The 15,862-nt window shown below is 37.3% G+C and overlaps 1 protein-coding gene across 2 annotated transcripts; it reads left to right on the forward strand.

Annotated features, from left to right (window-relative positions):
* The first annotated feature begins 1,458 nt into the window (after positions 1-1,458).
* Positions 1,459-15,594, forward strand: cers3a (ceramide synthase 3a). Of its 2 annotated transcripts, none has more exons than XM_015000235.2 (11): positions 1,459-1,582; positions 3,962-4,141; positions 5,681-5,798; positions 6,590-6,708; positions 7,941-7,998; positions 8,626-8,676; positions 9,418-9,510; positions 9,810-9,938; positions 11,659-11,765; positions 12,600-12,753; positions 14,503-15,594. In XM_015000235.2, exons 2-11 carry the CDS (start codon positions 3,969-3,971, stop codon positions 14,701-14,703), a joined length of 1,203 nt encoding a protein of 400 aa, XP_014855721.2. In that variant the 5' UTR covers positions 1,459-1,582; positions 3,962-3,968; the 3' UTR covers positions 14,704-15,594. The 2 variants fall into 2 exon arrangements, with proteins under 2 accessions (XP_014855721.2, XP_014855722.2); XM_015000236.2 differs by lacking the exon at positions 1,459-1,582 and adding an exon at positions 3,718-3,864.
* Positions 15,595-15,862: the final 268 nt, after the last annotated feature.

Here is a 15,862-nt window from a genome sequence, read left to right on the forward strand (position 1 = left end):
GATCAACATTATTAGATTATTTTTCTTCTCTTGCTCTTTGCTTTGGTTTATTATTTTATTTGTATTTCCTTTTTAATTAATGTAAAGCACTTTTCCCTCGCTGCTGAAAATGTGCTATATAAATGAAATTACCTTACCTTATCTCAGTGAGAAGTACACAAAAAATTAATATACCTAGCTTGAATGTTCCAGGTTTTTTACTGTCTAACTGCCTTTGTAGGCTCAAAGAGAGTTATTTTGGACATTTTTTAACAAGAACATGCATACCAAGAGTTAGAACAAACTAAGGAAAAAGGAGCTTTAACTCAGGGAGAAACATATAAAATAGGCTTTTAAAATTATGCCTAACTTAATGTATCTTTGATCACCGTTATAAGCTCAAATACATAATTTTTAGTTGCTTTGAACAACAACATGTCTGTTAGGAGTATTTAAATGGGATTAGATCAAACTGGAGAACAAAGAGCTTTATCTCTGGGAGAATAGAAAGTGGGCACCTTTCAGAAAGTGATGCCTACTCCAGGTTGCTTACTGTGTGTATTTGAGTATTTGAGTTTACAAAGGTGATCAATGTTTTTAGAGATTAAGAAGAACATGACCAAAAAAGTGTTTAAGTGTAGTTAGAAAAAGTTGAGGGAAAAAGAACTTTATGTTACAGAAAGAAACATAAAATAGACAGGTTTAAGAAATGGCTGCCTGGCTGAATGTTCCAGTTTACTTCCTGTCTGAAAACCTCTGCAAGTTTAACATCAACGTCTTTAATGGATGCTAATGAGACCATGCCCAAGTTTTTTTTTTTTTAATGGAGTGAAAATAGAAAACAATAGTTGTATCTCAGTGACTGATGCACAAAATAGACTGATTAAAGAGACTTGTGTCTGGCTTAAATGTTAAAGTACATTTACTATTTGAACACCTTTGTAAGTGCAACACCTTGTTTTTTAGGTGTTTTGCATAATATGTCTGAACAGAGTGTAGATCAAGTTAGAGAAACTGGGAAAAAAGAGCTTTGTCTGAATGCAAGATGCTTTTACGGTCGTGTCTGGAGGATCCTGCCTCGGTTCTGGGCTATTCAACATTATGAGCACAATTAGCAAGCAGCCTATCCATTTGTGTAATTTTAGAAATACAAAAGATTTAGAATTAGATTTTACTGTATCTAAAGTAAAATCTAATTTAATTCAGATCTTGTTTGCATCTATTCTTTAGATGGCTCTCCTCTGAGGGAACCTGTTATTTTGTGAGTTATCAGAAACTTGGTAAAGGAACATTAAGATCTCCTCAAGGCAGTAAAACACCTGATGCTGTTTGTCAGCCTGCCTTTACTTCAAGACCTTTGCAGGTAATTGTAGCTGTGCTGGGCGTTACCTAAAAAACGTTATACAGAAACTAGCTGCTGGGAATCTGCATGTGTGTGTGTACGTGTGCATGTGTGTGTGTATGTGTGTGTGTGCGTGTGTTGGGGAGGGGTGGTATAAAGGGCTGTCCTGCCAGCCTTCATTTCTCACAGCAAACACAAACAGCCACCTGGAGTGGAAACAGCTGCCCTTACCTTCTGTGTTTGATGGCAGTTAGTGGATAGGTAAGTCTGTTTTACTTTGACCTTGATATATTATTTTTAATCTGACCGTCACTCACTGTTTTGACTTTTTGCACTTTGGTCATTGGTCACTTTGGATAAATAAGATCTTTTTGTTTGAGATAAACAGGATGTCGATGTCTGGGTTTGTCCTGTGAGCTCAGAGTTGAAATCACTCCTGACAGGAGTTTCTCCTGATTCACTGGAGATAATATCGGCTGTGATACAGTGGAATTATTGCGCTTAATTATTTTGGCTTCATTCATAACAGGTGTGGTTTAAACAGAAATACACAATAACACTATTAAGCAACAAAAAATATCTTATGCTTTAATTGTGTATGAACTACAGTTTGAACCAAGTGAAAAATAAAAGGAGTCACAAATGATGGCATGAAGTAAGCTTCAGCTTCTTCCTCTTCAGTTTCAGGTTCAGTGGTTTGTTATGAATCAGTCAGAGCGGTTACACTCTCCCTCACTGTGTGCTCAGCTTTGTTTGTCAGCTCAAAGCAAAATCAATAACGTGGGTTGCCTGGCTATGGTCTCCATTAACATTGCAGTAATTTATACATTTATGAGTGTGTGTATGTGTTTTTATGTGCGTGTGTGGTGAGAGTAGAACATAAGCTGCTGTGTTCAACTTTGTTGCGTTATTATATTATATTTCTATTTGTAACCTGCCAAAGCCCTGCAGATGAGAATTATCTTATGCTATAACATGGTACAGCACATCGGATCCTGACATGTTTGAGCAGTGCAATGTCTGTTATTTAAATAAAGTTTATTATTCTTATTTTTTATTTATTTATTATTATTACCTCATAGACAGGAAAATCTGAAGGGTGTGGTTTGCATTTATGTTTAGCCCCCTTTATTCTGGTACCCCTAAATAAACTCCAGTGTAATCAGTTGCCTTCAAACCTGACATTTTAAGTCCAAATACCTTCACATTCCTGTCAGATTTAAGTTGAAGATTGACTTTTTGAAAACCAATGAGTTTTCTCTTGCTCAAAGTTATATTACTGTTTTGGACTTGAATTTTTCTGTGAAGGGAGCAAAAGATTAATGTGATAACAAGGAGGCCAGGAAGCTCAAAGAATTGAAGCAGCTCATAAACCATAACTTGGAAAAAAAATAAGTAGGATCTTAATCCATAAACATTTTACATTTTTAAGAAAAAATAAAACATAGAGGTTTATGGTTAACAAGACTTAGCAGAAAAACTAATAAATTATGATCAATGGCTGTTATTCACACTGCCACTGATTCAGCGGCGCCATCAGCAGGTGAAGCGTCTTGCCCGAGGACACAATGATAGAGATAAACCAGGAACCTACAGAACAATTATCAACGTTGGGTTCATTATTTCTTTGTTGTCGTAATGTCTTAATTTTGGAAATCCTGTTGATGTCCCTGTACATGGTACGACATTGATGAAGAAAATGCAGGAAGTTTAATTATTAACCATGCACATGTTACACTGGCTGTTATTAAAAAAAAAAAAAAAAACAGCAGAAAGGGAAAACTGACATTCCTGATTTTTTTTTTGTTGGGATCCTACAAATAAGTCAGAGAACACTTCAGCTTCTGCTCCTTAATACAAGGCTAAAGGCTACAGGTACCAGGTTAGCATGAGCTCACCCTTATCATCTGCACCTGTTTCAGGTTACTTTCAACCCGGGCTTTCTTTGTCAGCATTTGCCTTGTTTATTTTGCCCGCCCTGCTCTCTCTCTCTCTGTGGGTGAACGAGTCTATGACAGGGAGGGACGATTGTTAAAAAGGCGTGGATTTGAAACCAAGGGAGTGATGATTAGGTCAATATTTGTTTAGGAAATATGGCTGTATGTACAGGGAAATTGTCACATCTTTAAATGCACACTGCTTAGTGGAGGTTCTCTCTGGAACCTTATTTTTAGTATTCCACTTAGACCACAGGTGTCAAACTCCAGTCCTGGAGGGTCACTGCCCTGCAACCTTTAGATGTGCCTCTGCTGCACCACACCTGAATAAAATAATTAGGTCATTAGCAAGGCTTTGGAGAACTCATCTACACAAGAAGGAGGTAATTAAGCCATTTCATTCCAGTGTTTTGTAGTTGTGGCACATCTAAAAACTGCAGGACAGCGGCCCTTGAGGACTGGAGTTTGACACCCCTGACTTAGACCATACGAATAAATAAGACACAATAAGAAATGACTGGACCCTGTGCATGTGTTTTCTCCAAGTTTCCTTTCCAAAATGCCATGATTGCTTAGTAGCTATACGTTCACCTCAGGAGTGAGTTGGTGTGTACATAGGGAACTTGGATGATAACATTTTCTAATTAAGCTGTTCTTTTGTATGTTGTCTCATCTTCATACCCTGTTTGCTTTGCCTGCTTAGAAAGGAGATGTTGGAGACTCTGTACCAGTGGTTCTGGTGGGACAAGCTGTGGCTGCCTGCTGAGCTGTCCTGGGCCGACTTGGAAGACAAGGACGGTCGGGTCTATGCCAAAGCCTCACATCTCTATGTCACAGTCCCCTATGCCTTCAGCTTTTTACTGGTCAGATACCTGTTTGAAAGGTAAGAGTTCACATGCAGATTACAATATGTGTGTTATGTATGGCATGCATTTTTTCTAAAATAATGAACAAGAATTAGATATAGTTTTAAAAGACTGACAAACTCTATACATTTATTAAGGACAATACACGGTCTTAAGAACAGAGTTTGCAAGAACAGAAAGGAATCACTCTTTTCATTCAACTGTATTTGAGATTTTATGCGGGCAGAACTTTCCTCTTGTGTGGTTTCTGAGAAATATGAAATGTGGGTATGAGGTGTGGTAGAGTGGGAGGGATATAAACTTCCAAGGAGCTGATGTACTTAAGTTCTTGTAAAGTGGCTAAAAAGAACTTTGTCCTTGTTTTTCCCACCTTGAGTAAAGAACAAACATCTCTGTGTTCTTGAGGATTTGGTGTTGGCCTTTAAAAAATAGTTCAGCTGTATAAAGCAAAGTGTAATGGATTAATTGTTTAAAATAAATTGTGTAAATTATTCAGTGAATTTTGTAAATTATTTAACGTGAATTTTCAAATTGTACAGATTGTTTATAGATGTTTGTGTGCTTTCATTGACACTGTTCTGTTGGTTGTTTATATTTATGATTTAATGGCGCATGTAGTTTTCCATGTTTTATTTTGGGCCTTATCGGGTGCCGTAGCCAATCAGGGCAGGCCTTATAAAATCTGGCAGCAATCAGTTTTACTGTGAATTGCTGGAAAACAACTGTCAACAAGATTCAAATGTCTGCATAAACAAAAGCAAATGATTTGCATTCCTCCAGTGAAAGCAGCGAGGTGCGTTTTGTTTTGTTGTTTGTATTGTAAGCCCATGTTTTGTATTTTAATATTTACATGTTTTTAGTTTTCATGGTGATCTAGATCAAAAAATAAATAAAAACGCTAAAAATCATCCGTCGAGGCTGTGCTGAATTTTGATTGGGGCTAAAATCTCAGAACTTACTGTAGGTTCTTAGAAAATAAGCCTGCATGTGTAAATAAAATACAGTATAGCACCTTGCCAAGAAATTCATTCCTATTTATCTTTTCACACTTTGTCATGTTATAACCACACGCTTCAATTTATTGTAATCAGGTTTTTAAAAAATATTTTATCATACGACCCCTTTTAATATCAACATATTAAGCCTAGTTTAATTACAATACCAATCAATGGGAAAGTTGCCTATCTAAAGAAGCCTAAGTTATTGTATTTAGAGATACACACTCTACTGATCAAGTATGTCAGGACGGTGAAAAGAATGTCTTCTTTTTAACAAAAGCCATCTGACGCAATTGGCTCAAGCTTCTTATGATAGAAATGACACAACAGAAATGGATCCAGATCCAGAAAGTACTTTCAATGAAAAGGAAATAAAATACATGAAAATAACAGCAATTTCTGCGTCTCCTTCAGGAGAGACACAGTTAAAAACTGAAACGCTGAATCAGGATTATGTCCACATACTATTTCACTTGTGTGGAGCCACTGTTACAATGGCACGCTGAAAGCCTTCTCCACTGAGATGCTCCTTCTGAATGTGTGTTTCTTGTGATGCAGGTGGATAGCAACACCACTCGCAGTCTCTGCAGGAATCAGACATCGAGTCCATCTGAAAGTAGAACACAACCCCATCCTGGAGAACTACTACAGCACTCATAGTAAAAATCCACTTCAGGTAAAACAGTAAATTAAAAATGTACCAGCCAGCATCTGAAAGAGTTCATCTGTGAACATCATTCAGAAATGGTGTTATGTTTAAAATAGAAGAGCAGCAATTTTGTTAACGTTTAAGACCAACAAAACTTTAACATGAAAAAACTCATTCAAAATCATTTTGACTAATTCTGTGAGCATGCAGGGCTTGGTGAGTTTACATGATGTCCTTGTGAATGTGTTGGTTTTTTCTGGGTACTCCAGTTTCCTCACACAAATTAGGTTAGCTTGCAATGCTACTTGTGAATGATTGAGTCATTCACAGGAACGCCCACCTCATGCCTACAGGTTGCCGGGTATAGATCCATTGTTGTCTATGGAGATGCAGTCCCTCTCATGTCATTGTTTTGCCGATAAACATTGTGGCTGTGGGGTTGGTGACTGAATTCCTAACTTTGAACTGGAAGACGACCAGTCTAGCAACTGGTGTCCTAATGAAACCTTGCTGCTTCGTTCAAAGCACTGAAGGTTTACAGTACAACAGCTTTCTTCTAGCCGGGCCCTTAAGGCCCCTGGGCTTCCACAGGCTGGAGCTTTTTTTAAGAGCTGTGGTGTAGCTATTCAAATACACATTTGTGAAAACATAAATGATGTCACAGAAAATCCCTTAATATGCATCCAGACTCTGGGAAACTTAAACTAAAGTATTTTTGAGATATTTCAGATTCCCAAATATAAACTGCTAACACAAAAATGATTGAGAACATGTTACCTTTAAACATATTTATTCAGCTTGTGTGTGTTTAATTCCAGGCTGACATTAATGGGTTGTCTAAGAAAAGCAGTTTGCCTGTCAGGCAAATTGAACGCTGGTTCCGAAGAAGACGGAGGCAGGACCATCCTGGAGTCCTAAAGAAATTCAGAGAGGCCAGGTCACTACTCATTTTCTGTGTGTGTGAGGATGTGTGGATGCTTGTTTAAGAGGTAATATTAATTGGCTAAATAAATATAAATAAATGTTAGTGATTCAATAAAGCTAACACTGCGACATGCCCAGTGAGCAAAATATCTGATTCCCATGTTAAAGTTGTTGATGGACATAAACGCCACCATATAGCTAGTTTAGATTTATAATATTTCATCAATGTTTAGACCAAACTATATTGCCTGGCTTAAAAGTTGTCTAAACTTTAAACTTAACTGATAATTTCATAAGGTAGACATTGTTTGCACTTTTTCCCTTTTGAGAATCACACAGACTGAGCATTTTTGATTAATGCTACAAATTGAGTCTATAAGCTGAAATTGGACATTGTCTGAAGATTTAATACAATAAAATCTGCTGCAACAACCTAACTGTAAGTTACTGAAAAAATGTATGATGTACTACTCAAACACAAAACTTTATGAAAATCATTATTTTCTTAGAAATCTGTGTTTATTCTGCTCTGGCGACTTGTTCCTGGATTTCCCATGGCGCATCACAAATGTTAGTTCATTTTGAAATCAAGCTCCCAGGGATTGGAGGAAGAGGGGAAATGTAATCTGCTGGTCCACTGTGTCGACCAGGACAAGAGGAAGATGAGGGACACCAGAAACAACAATGCAGCAAGCTGAAGGCCACGAACAAAACAACTTGGTCTTCATGATTCCATCCATATTGCACTGATTTAGCAAAAGGAGCCCAGATCGAGCACTGGGTGCAGATACTGTACAACAATACATGGACCTACTTTTCATAAGGCCCACAACTCTGCAATTAAAAAGTACTTTTTTTTTATTGTTCTGATGGAATATTCTAATTAGTAAGTGTATCTTGCATTTTGAAATAATCACCAAAATGAAGAGAAATTAATGTTATTCATCCCATAGCACCTGGATTTATTTAATAGAAATACTTTGCTGTCTGATTCTGAAATAAATGAACTTCTCAAATACATGAAGTGCACACATTTGAATCACTTCAACAGTTCATTGTTCTGTCTATGCCAATTGTACCAAGATTATCTGTCTGTTAGCAAGAAAACAAGGGAGTTACCTCATTGCTATGGTGTCATCTTTGATTGTGTAAGTGTGCAGTTGTGTTTGTGATGATATTATTTCCTTAAATACTCATAAATGTGCTATGTAATTTGTGCATGCAATGTTTTTTCTGCTGCTGCAGTTGGAGGTTTGTCTTTTACCTGTCTGCGTTTATAGGAGGAATCGCAGCACTTTATGACGTAAGTATGAAACCCGTATTATGTAAAATGACTTTTTTAAGAAACCCTGATACCCTTCATCATAAGTGTTGCTTTGACTCTTTAATGCAAGCATAAATACTTTAATCTCCATGACGACCACTCAGCTGTGCAAAACACCCGTTTGGCCCTAGCGGCGCCTTCGAGGCACAGCTCCTCCTCAGAACTGCAACTTCCAAGATTTTGAGCTTCTGCCTTTACAGAACAAACCTCCTCACTTCTCTCCCACTCAGCTCCTTCAGACTAGCCAGCAGCAATTAGCAAACACCTGGTGGAACCGCACATCTGCTGAGCTCATCATACAAATTACTTCTCACCTGGTAAAAATGTCAACGTTAGATGAGAAATGTGGTGATAACTTCCTGAAGGCAGAGTTTTTAAAGAGGCATAGGCCTAATTTCAAGGTGTTTAATTACACAGTTAAATTTCTTTTAAGTCATATTTGTTAAATTCAGCATTTTATAACAACTGAAGATAACATAGTTTGCCAGTCTTGCACTATGTGGCTGTAAAATACAGAATACTGCCCTGACAACTCAGTTTCAGCAGTTACTCCCAATTAAATTTCAATTAACTGACTATGATTTTCTTTGTGTCGATATTTTACAGAAAGAGTGGCTGTATGACTCTAGACAAGTATGGACGGGTTATCCAAAGCAGGTTTGTTTATTTAATAAATGTTTTTACAGATAACAACTAGAACTTTGACATGCCCAAAACAATTTAATTAAGCAAATATAGAATAGAAGTACTTTATTCATCCCAACCGGGAAATTACTGTGCAGTTGCAGCATACACATACACACAGATCAAATTGCAATATGAAAAATAAAATAAAAATAAGATAAATGCAGAAAATGTAAGATTCTGTACAGTATGAACAGTGAAAATTAATAATCTGTACAGTCTGTACAAAAGTGCTTTGTAAACAGTACAATATCGATTAATGAAATATGAAACCAAGATTGATGTTATATATGTTAACATCTGTAATTGTTTCATATATGGTGACCAATTTACAAAAAGTTGGTAGCAGCATGAAGGTTACAGGTTTGAATCCCAGCCTGTGCTCTTTCTACATGTCACTTATATGTTTTAACTATCCATGGATAGTTGTATGTTCTCTGATTTCTCTCACTTCTTTTACAAACATGGCTGTTAGGTTAAACGGTCTCTTGGTTTGAGTGTCTGCATGTATGGTTAGTTCTGTGTCTGTTTCCCTCTGATGGGGACCTCTCACACACTGTCTGCTGCAGACAGGCAACTCCTCTCAAACCCTACCCTTCGAAGATGAGAAGAAGTTATACTGAATGGAAATGAAATGGAGAGCACATTTATAAGGAATAATTTGTTTCTATGTATAAGTGTGTCCTGTTTCATTTTGTCCATGTCTGTCCACAGTCCATGCTGGATTCTCAGTACTGGTATTACATCCTGGAGATGAGCTTTTATGGCTGTCTTCTCTGCAGCATTGCTTTTGATGTCAAGAGAAAGGCGAGTCATGCACCTGAAAGATCAAAATGTCAATTTTGTTCCTCAGTTTCAGAGTTTTATGTAAATTATGTGTAATTGCATGTTAAATACTGAAAGTTTTCATTTTTCTGAAAGTTAGAAAGCTTTAAAAATTGGAGATTAAAATATTGTTCTGGTTGAAATGAAAGCTTCCGTTGGCAGAAAATTAAAAATGTTCTCTACACTCTCTGCTGAGAACCTTTATTTCTATTATTGGTTGATATCCTTTCCTCTGTGTATTTTTGTGTTAAATGAAGGATATCATTTTGTTTGTAATTCAGGACTTCAAGGAGCAGATTATCCACCATTTAGCCACTCTAGTCCTTCTGTCATTTTCCTGGTGTGCAAATTTCATCCGAATGGGAACCCTGGTCATGCTGGTCCATGATGCTTCTGATATTTTACTGGAGGTCAGTGAGAAATATGGATCATAAGTTCATACACAATTATTGTTAAGCCATAGATTTTAGTCATAACATGCTGTATTCATGCACTTTGAAATCTTTGCACAGTACATAGGTCCTGGATGCACTAACAGAATCCTATGTATCTTTGCTATTGAGGGATATAGTTTATCTTGGTTCCTGCCCTGATCTAAGCTTTCATGACATCACAATTTCCTTCCTGAAACCCCTCCATGTTCTGGTGTTGGAACTCAAGCTAAAGTGGCTTTGAGCAGTGCATTGTGGGATGAATAGATCCCAAACCAGCCTTGTGTAGTTTCAATCCTTCATGGCTGGAGATCCAACAGTTACACCAATTTAACCTCATTCTCTTTGTTTGTAAAATATGATTACATGTTTGTACATTCAGACCAAACTGAAGTCAAATCCCTTGTTTGTGTGCATATACTTGGCAAATGAAGGTGAATTTATTAGGTTACAGAACCAAAAGATGATCTGAAAGGAGCTCTAGAAAAACGGCACCAAAACAAGAAATAAGAAGGAATCAGAATTTTCAAATAAAACAAGACATACCTGCTAAAATGAGAAACTAAAGACTACTACATCAAATGAATGCATCAGATAATGAAGCACATAACACCATGCTTACTGTCTCATGATGCCAGTATTGCATGCCAGTCTTTCACTATTGGTTCCTTTAGACCAGTGTTTCTCAAACTTTTTCAGGCCGAGGACCACTTAACCCATTTAACAAACAGTCACGGACCACCTAACCTGAAACAGCCCCCCAATAACAATATATGATGCAACCTGAAATGAAAGTATTAGTCTCTTAACTCTTGCAAGATCTTAACATTTTGTTTACTCCCCTTGTCCTATGGGTCAAAAATGACCTGCCATAACAAAAGCCCCAAAATAAAGCGGCTTACTTGAATTTGAAATCTGAAATCTATTTTGCATGATGAAACAATTTATCAATTCAACTCAATTTAGTTCATTTTTTCTCATGTATTTTTTTGCTATACAATACAAAAAGACGATAAACAGTATTAGACTTTTTATAACTGTCAATTTTCTTTCACACAATTAAGGTTTATTGTGTGAAACCTTAATTGTTTCACACAATTAAGGTGTGAAACCTTCATTCTTTTATATTTTTAGGAAGTGAATTATAAAAATACTTCACTCATAGCAGAAATGTGCTTAATTTTGTTATGTTGAACATCATCATAAGAACAACATGTTAAACATTTTATATTCAACTTAGGCGTTGAATATATTCAACACCTATACAAGTATTTTATTGCTTTTATGTTGAAGCAATAAAATTTGGAAGCATTTTATTGCTTCAACATAAAATGTTGAAGATCTTCAGTATAAGAACATCTTTAACATAAGACATTGAGACATTGAACAAAAGATGTTTGAAACTGCAAAATGGTTTTAACTCAGTTTTCCAGTATTACTTTTAACACAATCTTTTGGTAAGCTAGCTGTAGCGTCACACGTTTAGCTCACATCACGGCAAATAAGCGGTCGTTTATGCACAGTTCCTCGCGATCACTGAGGGGCGCCCACGGACCACCAGTGGTCTGGAACTATAGTTTGAGAAAGAATTCTTTTGACAATAAATAGTTTCTTTGCTGTTCATTAAACATGAGACATGTATTGGTATTAATTGCTTAAAACTCATGTTTTGTATTGTTTTTTGTTTTTTTTCTTTCAGTCTGCCAAATTATTCAACTACGCAAAATGGGAGAAAACCAGCCATGGTCTTTTTGTTGCATTTGCCATTGTGTTTATGGTGACACGACTGATCATCTTTCCGTTTTGGTAAGCTTTTCCAAAAGTTCCAATGTACAACTACAGAAATGATGCAAACCTGCATGTTTGCATGATTACGTAGAATAAATAGATATTTCATTTTGATTTGCTCAAATCAAAATATATGTTCATGTGCGCAACATATATCGTGATTAGTATTATTTTATGCTTTATATGTTTGAAAGGGCTGCACAGTAGCGCAGTTGGTAGAGCTGTTGCCTTGCAGCAAGAAGGTCCTGGCTTCAATTCCGGCCCATGGTCTTTCTGCATGATTTTGCATGTTCTCCTTGTGCATGCGTGGGTTCTCTCCGGGTACTCCAGCTTCCTCCCACAGACCAAAAACATGACTGTCAGGTTAATTGGTTTCTCTAAATTGTCCCTAGGTCTGAGTGTGTGTGTGTGCATGGTTGTTTGTCCTGTCTCTCTGTGTTGCCCTGTGACAGACTGGCGACCTGTCCAGGGTGTACACCGCCTCTTGCCCGGAACGTTAGCTGGAGATGGGCACCAGCAACCTTCCCGGCCCCACTAAGGGACAAGGGCGTACAGAAAATGGATGGATGAATGGATGTTTAAAAGTTAACCATTTTTTTTTCAAATTAAAGTATTTTATTTTTTATACACAATCATAACACAACTCAGAGGTCCATACAAAAACACGTCAAACCAAAATTAGGTGAATAAAATGCTGAGAGTGGTTTATAGACCTTAGACTCACCAAAAATATCAGTGTTAAGTGACCAACAGTACAGGATGAATAAGTGATGCTGATCTGGTTCATGTGTTCTGTTTTCTAACTGTTCACACTGGGGGAAAACACTCACGCCAATTGTTGTTGTTCTTCAGGTTGATCCACTGTACCTGGGTCTACCCGGTTCATCACTACCCGGCCTATTTTGGTTACTACTTCTTCAACGTGATGCTTGTGGTTCTTCTCTTCCTTCACATATTTTGGGCCTACCTCATCTTCCGCATGATCAGGAAGTTTCTGTTTGGCACAGTAAGTTGTTGTTCACAGTTTGTGTGTGTGTGTGTGTGTGTTAGTGCATTGCGTCAACTCAAAATTTATCTCTGCTGATACGGTTGATGGAACACAGAAGTGCATAAATGCAGCTTTGGACTCCATATGGTCAACAGTTTGGACAAGAGCCACATCATATAAAGGTTGTGTAACAGAAAAACAATACTGTAGGGTTTCATATAGAGGCGAAGGTGCCACTGTCCATTGACCATCGCACTGGCAATGTCAGACCTTCCATTTAATTTTGGGGGAAAAAATACAAAAAAAACTTTACAATTTAACTGCAAATGATTTGTAACCATCAAGAGTTGTGGAAAACTGAGGCTCACTGTGAAGATATTACACCGAAATGATAGAATGGTAGAATATTTTGTTCACCAAGGAAGGTTTATTTACGAGCCCATGGTACGGAATTTATTAACTCTCTTTATTTAATTAATTTTTGCTTGTTTTGTGTTACTAAAATTGAATCTTTTTTATTATTGGTGCAATAATAAAACCAAATGTATGGATTTTCTGTGCCTAGTTATAAAAGGATTATAAATAACCTATTTATAATCTAATAGTAGCTTTGTGAATCCTTACAGAATGGAGTCATGAAGTACCAGGAGATTAATGGATCTAGGTCTACAAGAAGGTTTATCCAAGCTTAGTGTTTGACTGACTTTGAACCTATACATACCTATGGTATATCATAAGTTCATTATAATTGTATGTTTTCCTTATTTGTTTAAGATAAAAAAACATACCAATAGAACAGTGACGTGCGGTGAGGTTCATAGCTGGTGAGGCACCGACAAATCTAGACCCCCTGTATGTTATTGTTTACATAAGGAAATTTCGCGCATGTGTACAATGCTGGAGGGAAAAAAGACTATTCTTTAACATGTGATGCTCAGCCGCGCCGCCGCCGCAGAATAATTCCGTTATCTCAATCAAACTTAGACATGTAGATATTATTAATTTCATGCTGTGCTTAAAACCAAAGAGAGAAACCCTTAAAGTACAACTCAAAACCACGTCTTTCTCGCTCTCTGTATCAGCGCAGCTACTATATGGCTAGCTCGCTGTTACCGGTCTCTTACTCTGCAGTTGTGGAGTCACAATGTCTGGGTTCATGAGCACCCCCTGCCATAAGGCAGGAGAACTGCCTGCCTCACCTCGAATCTGTTCTCTGCCGTGTATGATCACTCCTCAGCACACAAAACACGTTACACACACAGCTAGTGACAATAAAAACACAGTATATTAAATACATAAGCTAAATTATGGAAAATCGGTTCATACGTTAAATGTTTTTAAGCATTTTATTGGCGACGTACAGACAGGAGGAGCATGCTCTCATAGCAACCGGTGCAGTTAGCGAGAGGTTGCGCAATCCCAGGTGAGGCTCAGCTCGCTACCGGCTTCGCTTCCAAGCATTTGAATGCGAAAATTCAGCGATTTTGAAGGAAAAAAAACACATCAGATTTGGTTAAATTAAATGGAAAATAGGTACTTTATAGTACAAACCACAGGGGAGGTTTGTACTATAAACCACAGGGACCGCATGTCACAGCAATATAATCATTGTTGTACTTCCCTTCAGTAAATCTGGGCCAATTTCTTCTACAGGTAAACCGTTCCCCTCATTTAACTTTAGCCATAGGTCTCACACCTTGAGGAATAGCATTTCTAACTTTGAAAGTTTAATTATTTTTTTTTCCCTTAAACTTTTCTGTGTCACAGCTAACAAGAGATGAGAGAAGTGACAATGAGGAGGAGGAAGAACAAGAGAGCAGCCTAACAGAGGATGGAGATGTTCAACAACACAAGCCCTTCAATGAACTGTCAAGAGATGCAGCCAGTGAGAAGAATGGATGCTTCGGTTTGTCTCCGCCAGAGAACACCTGCTTATCAAGACTATGTCATGAGCTGGGCTCAGTGTAACCAGCAAACATGGAGATGTGACAAAAATAGTAGAGCTGATGGAAAAACAAATCACAATTGATTGTGTTTATCATTTTTACAGATACTGAAGTAAAAAAAAAGCCTTACTTAAGTGGATAATGAGCAATGTGGGAAACAGAGATTTTTCCCTTGTGTTCTGTTGTTTCTTTTTATTTCGGTTAAGTTTCATAACTCATGAATACATAATCAGCTAACCTGCAACAATAACCGGAACATTTCCATGAGTTTTGTGATGCTGAGTTACTAATGTGGAGCAGGTCAGTTTGCCTCTTTATGTCCCATTTGGTCTTCCTAATTCCGTTTAGTACACATGTACTTCATCATTGTGCATCAGTTTGTTTTTCTGGGAGCTAAATATGCTCATGAATTTAACACTATGATCTCATGAAGACTTTATATCTCATTTCTATTGACTGTGTTTCTGAACCCTGGTTAAGCCAGTGGATTCTGAATTGTCAGAACATAAAATTAGATATGAAACCACCAAAACTGCAAATGTACAAAATGGCAAAGAGCAAAATACCCAGGATGTATGGAAAGACTGCATTCTGTACAAATGGTCACATTTTACAGTTTCCTCAGTGACTGTTTAAAAATGAAAGTTACTTTTTAAAACCTACAATCAAAAAGTGCCTGTGTAACGGTTTGTTTCGGTGGTTCATGTGGAGTAACAGCTGTGGTTTTCTCTCATCTGTCATCCATCCATCATCTTACACGTGTATCCCTATTGGTATGGTGAGGGGTGCTGGTGCCCATCTTCAGAGGTCAACGGGTGAGAGGCAGGGTCACCTTGGACAGGTCACCAGTCCATCGCAGTCTCATCTGTCATTTTTTGTAAAATAAAACGAGGAAATAAACTACTAAAAATAATTCATTTTTAAAATGACAAATCATCAGACAATATTTTAAGCAGCCTTTATGTTAACATACTTTCAGGCTAAATCTTTTACTGGTGTTATTCCTCATTTTATGTGCAACTAAAACTCATGAAACACAAGAATCGGCAATCACACAGAATAATTCATTAAACTATTATTTCACTTTGCTTCATCACTTTAGTTTGATGTCAAACTAAGAAGTATAATAGTTTCTTATAGAAATGACAACAGTGCCACTATGTGGGCAAAAAGAATATGTA

The sequence above is a fragment of the Poecilia mexicana genome, unplaced genomic scaffold, assembly GCF_051168715.1.
Source record: "Poecilia mexicana isolate PSO_F unplaced genomic scaffold, ASM5116871v1 scaffold_3, whole genome shotgun sequence".
In the NCBI taxonomy this organism is placed as follows: Eukaryota; Metazoa; Chordata; class Actinopteri; order Cyprinodontiformes; family Poeciliidae; genus Poecilia; species Poecilia mexicana.

Excerpts from the sequence above, each read along its gene's own strand:
- cers3a (XM_015000235.2), top strand. The coding sequence starts at position 3,969 with ATGTTGGAGACTCTGTACCAGTGGTTCTGGTGGGACAAGCTGTGGCTG. Across the intron at positions 5,799-6,589 it reads ATAGTAAAAATCCACTTCAG|GCTGACATTAATGGGTTGTC; the intron begins GTAAAACAGTAA and ends GTTTAATTCCAG. Across the intron at positions 11,766-12,599 it reads CTGATCATCTTTCCGTTTTG|GTTGATCCACTGTACCTGGG; the intron begins GTAAGCTTTTCC and ends GTTGTTCTTCAG.